We start from the raw sequence: 6,000 nt of genomic DNA on the forward strand, positions 1-6,000 counted from the left end.
CATGTAGAGCCTAAGCAAGGGTGCCATCATGCTTCTTAAGGTGGGATCATGGGAATGCTGAATGATCCTAAATTTTGCAATCTTGCTTCTGCACCATACTGGATCCTTTTCTTGCTAAATTTAGATTACTCAGCATTTTTGGGGATCTTACAGGAAGAAGTATTAGTGTATCCCCTGCGTTGCAGAAGCTGGGGGTACAGTGAGTATATTTACTTTTTCTCCACAGTTTTTATTTTTTTTATTTTAATGCAGTCATTTCTCATGAGAAAGGAACAATGAGGTATTAAATGGACCTTGTTTGTTACTGCAAGGTTTGCTTTCATTCAATGTCATTTGTATGAACATGTCTATTAGATGAACTATGATTATCAGTTTAGCAGGAAGCAGACTAGTATATGTAATGGGAAATTGGTTGGCAAGATATACATGTGCCATGAGCATATGTAAGTTAATTTATATTTAAATGGACAGAATACCAACTTATAAAAAATCCCATTTGGTGTCTAGGTGCTACTTACCTTACCTATAAATTCACACATCTGGCCTAAATGATTGACACTTGATTTGTGTTGTATAGTATAGACAAAATATCCACTATGTTCCCCTCCCCCCAATAAAAATAGCCGAGTGTCAATAATTTAGTCTAAATTTGGAGATCTCTAGGTGTACATATAGCTCTGCAAACTGAGCTGCAAATGCAACATTTTTTTGAAAATGATAGAAAAAAAAAAATGAAATGAGAAATTAGCACATTTTGATATCTTATCAGCATGATGCTGGTCACATTCACTTACATATATTTAGAAGATTCTAAATTCCTTGAAAGGTTAGTTTTCATGTTGAATAACATTTTCTCCTTAGACCCTGAACTGGATGCTTTTGACACATGCTGCAATAAAGTGGATGATCCCCAGTTTTGTTCAATGTACATGCAGAAGAGATTCCCAATCAGCTGCCGCAATTACAGGCCTTTAGTCCCTGGTAAACTATTTACTGTTCCTTTTTTTTTCTATTATCAATAAAAAAAAATAATATAAATCTACATTATATTATAGACTTTCCTTCTTTTGCTCAAAAAAAAAAATGTTTTCAGAAAAACACTAGCTATTTTACATTTTCCAGGATGGATGTTTGGAGATCCTCATATCACAACCCTGGATGGTCTCAGCTACACGTTCAATGGACTTGGAGATTTCACACTTGTTAATGCATCAGTTAACAATATCAACTTCATTCTACAAGGACGTACAGTGCAGACTGGTACTGCACTGGCTACCAACTTTGCAGCTTTTGCAGTACAGTACACCTCCAGTAATGCCAGTGTTAAAGTAAGTTTCATTCAGATGAAAATTGTCGCATTTCTGCTTAAATAAATAAATAATAGATATGGCTTAGTGATGCCCTAAAGCAGAAAATCAAGAACAAAAAAAATACTAATAAAACTGTGCTAAACGTGTATATTTTGTTAAAGATGTAGGAACTCTTCCAACAACAACAAAAAATGAATTATTTATATTCGGTTCCTATTTGCACTCTGAACTGCAGGAAGATAAAATAGCATATACATTAGTGCTGATTTACTAAAAGAGTTGAGAATCTTTATGTAAATATTCACTTTAATTACTTCTTGTCTACATAATTGAGGTGGATATTTACACAATTTATAGTAGGAAAATTCTCAGCTTCTTTAGCAAATCAGCTTCTAGATGAATTCAATTTTTGTGTGTTTTATTATGTGTGTGTTTTAGTAATTGCTCCCTAATGTGAAAAAATGTTGCTCTTTGGACTTCATGCATTGGAATATACACATGTTTTGTGCATCTGTACTAAATAAATTCAAATAATTAAAGAGACTGTGTCAGGAGACCAAAAAAAATTAAGGCATTTAAAAATGTATGCACATACCTGCAGCGACCTTGAAAATGTTGTCACTATGGCCAATTACTGGTGTGTTCTGACAGTCCAAGGTGCAACACTTTTTGGCAAACAATGTAGGCTATGTGGGACTTTAGGTGAGACACCAGCAGGTAATGCCCAGCGTCTCCATCCCTGTATCAGAAAAAACAAAGGTTGAAAAGGATTAAAAGAGGTGCATGGAAGCCAGCCAGCCCCCAGTCTGATGTACTCACCCTCCAGTCTGCCACCAACCAAGTAGACCTGTCTCATGATATAAATAAAGAACAGGGGTTTAGTTGACAAGCATTTGCAAACGCATGTGTAAGCTGCAGGGCCACTACACGGCACCCTGTTTTACCTGCAGTCCTAACATTTTTAATTTGAGTGTTTTCACACTGGGAGCACATGGCTGCTAATGGATGGATAGGAGGCAGGTGGGAGGGAGCAGCCCAAACCTCCCCCAACCCACCCCCCATCCATGACTGGTCTAGTATCTCAAAACTCTAATAGCGATGTTATGCGATGGTACAAACTGAAAACGACCAGCTGAGAAACATACACCTCCAACCCCTGAGACCGGTCTACTTGGTTGGTGGCAGACTGGAGGGTGAGTACATCAGACTGGGGCTGACTGGCTTCCATGCACCTCTTTTAATCCTTTTCAACCTTCATTTCTTCTGCAACACTTTTTGGTACTATGAGACTTAGCCGCTATCTCACAACCCCCAACTATTCTTATAGGCTCATCACTATGTTGCCTTACTGTCCAATAGGAATTTGCAAAAAGCTAAAAGAGGCAATTAACATTGGTACAGAAATGTTAGAGCTTTGCCTATCATTAATAAATGAGGAACACATGCAAACCATTATGTTTATCCACTTAAAGACAACCCCATAGCTACAGGGCAGCTCTCCTGTTCAGAATCACATATATACTGTATATATACGTGATTCTGCACTTCTCCCTGAAGGGGGCGTGCGTGCTGCCAGCAGGCCACTTCTTCTGTGATTATTCACAGCAGAAGCTGATCTGCGGGTGCTGGGCACTCGATGTCCTGCAGCACCCCATGATCGTCAGTAATACACACAGAACTGAGATCTGCCAATGTAAACAAGGCAGATCTCCATTCTGACGGGGGGGGGGGGGGGGGGGATAGATTTTGTGTTCCAGCAAAGCAGGGAACAAAATCCATCTCATCCCTTAGTAAAAGCACCTAACGCAGTACACAAAAACACTGGCTAGGAACACAGTTAACTCTTTGATCGCTCCTAGATGTTTAACCCCTTCTCAACCAGTGTCATTAGTACAGTGGCAGTGCATATTTTTAGCACTGATCACTGTATTAGTGTCACTGGTTCCCGAAAAGTGTTAAAAGTGTTAATTTGTGTCCGATTGTCCACCACAATATTGCAGTTTTGCTATAAGTCCCTGATTGCCACCATTACTAGTATAAAAAAATAAACAAAATTTTGCTAAAAATATATACCATATTTTGCAGATGCTATAAAGTTTGCTTAAACCAGTCACTATATGCATATAGGGATTTTTTCTTACCAAAAACATGTAGCAGAACACATTGTTGTTTTTCAGCAGAAAGTAAAAAAAAATTTTTTTTTTCAGAATTGTTGGTAAGCAGTAGTGAAATATCACCAAAAGAAAGCTCTATTTTGGGGGAAAAAAGAACATAAATTTTATTTGGGTACAGAGTCACATGACTGTGCAATTGTCAGTTAAAGTAAGACAGTGCTGTAAAGCAAAAAATGGCCTGGTCATAAAGTAGGGTAAATCTTCTGGAGGTCAAGTGGTTAAAGAGCAGCTCCAGGTAACAAGTAATATCAATTAGGAAGCTTCTAATGCGTCCTGGAAAACATAGCAACTGTACCATCAGAGAGTCTGCCTATTTACCTTAATTGGAGCTTAATATATAATTCAGCTAGCTGCGAGAGGCACCTTTTAGGGTGCATGGATGGAATGGACTCTTGCTGCAAAGAACAAATACTGGACTAATATATTACAACTATTTCAAATTTAATATACTTATCTCTGCTTTTTTTTTTTACAGGTAGAGTGGTATCTTCAAAGTAATGGCATTACATCCACCCTTTTAAATGGTCAAAATGTGTCATTCACTTACTCAGAAGGTAGGTACATAAATACCCCTTGGTATAGTGGAAATAAAAAGGTGACAGTTCATTACTGTCCATAAAGTTCACATGAGGACTATAGACAATTATCATGCCATTCTGATTTCAGGGGTTAGTCAAATTTGTAAAAAAAAAAAAAAGCTTTGGAAGGTAAAATAATTCAAACACAGTCAGTGGTATATGACGTTGTTTTACCTACTGAAGGATTTATAGTGCTGTGACCCCTACACCCGTTCCTCATTGCATAGCCAGGGAAATGTTTTTTTTTTCTACTTCCTGGTTCAACTTTACACCAAGCAGATAATTGTGTCTTATGTCACCTGCCTGGTTGTACCTGGGTAAATAGGGATACCAGTTTGTGAGAAAACCTCATACTTTTATTGAGGTCATTATATCACATGGTCATTTTCCCACGTTTTTTCAGGAAAATGTTATTTTAGCACCAAAAACCTTCATTTGTTATGATGTAGTATTTTATCTTACAAAACATTATTTTCCAACAACATAAGACACCAAACAGATCTTCTAGTTCCCGCTGGTTAGTTTACCATGCATGCAGCAAGTCTGACTGTCAATACACAAAGGTTTTAGTAAATTAAAAAAAAAAAACTCTTGTATAACTGAAAAAATAATGTGTGCAGCACATAATATTATCTATATTTAATGACTTTAGTGACTTGACCCTGTTGTTCTTTTAAAAATGTATTTGTGTGCTACATTAATGTAACAATCTGTGTATATTTTTCGGATTTGCAGACATGGATGCTGAGATTAATGACAGCAACCCAACAGTCTTTTTACTTAAAAATGACTCCATTACTGCCACCTTTGAAGGGATTCTGTCTGTGTCAGTGTCTCAGTATTCTGGAATGTTTAGTGCTGTGTCCAGTCTTCCAAATGAGTTTATTGGCACAACTAAAGGATTGCTAGGTATGTATCTATCTTATAATGAGAGTGCTGACCATGCCGTGGACCCAGCACTCACAGGCTCCCATTATTTCCAAATTTTTATACATTTCTTGTGCGTTATTAATTCTTGTTTACTAACATAATATTTCATAGGTAACTGGAATAATGACCAGAGTGATGATTTCATGAAACCAGATGGCACGACCATCCCTTCAAACAGCTCGGAACAAGCTATATATAATTATGGACTGCTATGTGAGTGCTTTGTTTCACATTATCTCATAACATGCTAAGCCTGGCTTTAAGAATCAATTTAAATAAATCTTGGTGGCATTTAGGCATCAGGAGCCTTATTATATACAAATGTTGGTCATTTTTTATTGTATTTCTTCCTTAAAAGAAAAGTTATACACAAAGTATATATACAGTATCTGACAAAAGTGAGTACACCCCTCACATTTTTGTAAATATTTTATTATATCTTTTCATGTGACAACCCTGAAGAAATGACACTTTGGTACAATGTAAAGTAGTGAGTGTACAGCTTGTATAACAGTGTAAACTTGTTGTCCCCTCACAATAACTCAACACACAGCCATTAATGTATATAGGTGCATACACTAGTTGAACAGGTTAAACCACAACATAAATGACGCACTAGCAGCGCTAAATCGTATGTCCCAACATACAATAACAATCGGTATGTGGAAAATAAAGTCAATAAGTAAAGTTCATGCACTGTGCCTGAATATCCTCTAGAGATGACAGTCCAAATAAAGGTCGAGATCCTCACAGAATCGTCACACACAGGATACAAGGACCCTTCACCTCACCACGGTGCACACCCCTATGGTATTGAACTCACCAGATATAGGTAAATGTAAGCTCAGAAACCTTGCTGTTAGAAGGCTGATATCGGACCATCCGACCACCACAGAATCCTGGATGAGAACCCAGACTCCACCAGAAAGATCCCTGGTTTAACTCAGACAGCCTAATGACCGTTGCATAGGAGGATCTCACAAGGGGCCAACCGGTAAATCGTAGTGC

General features: G+C 37.5%; 1 protein-coding gene across 1 annotated transcript in view; it reads left to right on the plus strand.

The window, feature by feature from the left end:
• LOC309550509 (uncharacterized protein) overlaps positions 1–6,000 on the plus strand; it is a gene marked incomplete at its 5' end in the record, with an annotated part of 187,921 nt that overhangs the window by 123,057 nt on the left and 58,864 nt on the right. The window contains 5 exons of the mRNA XM_082250873.1: positions 862–981; positions 1,123–1,328; positions 3,960–4,038; positions 4,798–4,971; positions 5,104–5,205. Of these exons, the coding sequence (XP_082106999.1) occupies positions 862–981; positions 1,123–1,328; positions 3,960–4,038; positions 4,798–4,971; positions 5,104–5,205 (681 nt within the window). The remainder of the gene's footprint in view (positions 1–861; positions 982–1,122; positions 1,329–3,959; positions 4,039–4,797; positions 4,972–5,103; positions 5,206–6,000) is intronic.

Source organism: Pelophylax lessonae (genome assembly GCF_965119305.1).
Source record: "Pelophylax lessonae genome assembly, chromosome: 3".
Classification (NCBI taxonomy): domain Eukaryota; kingdom Metazoa; phylum Chordata; class Amphibia; order Anura; family Ranidae; genus Pelophylax; species Pelophylax lessonae.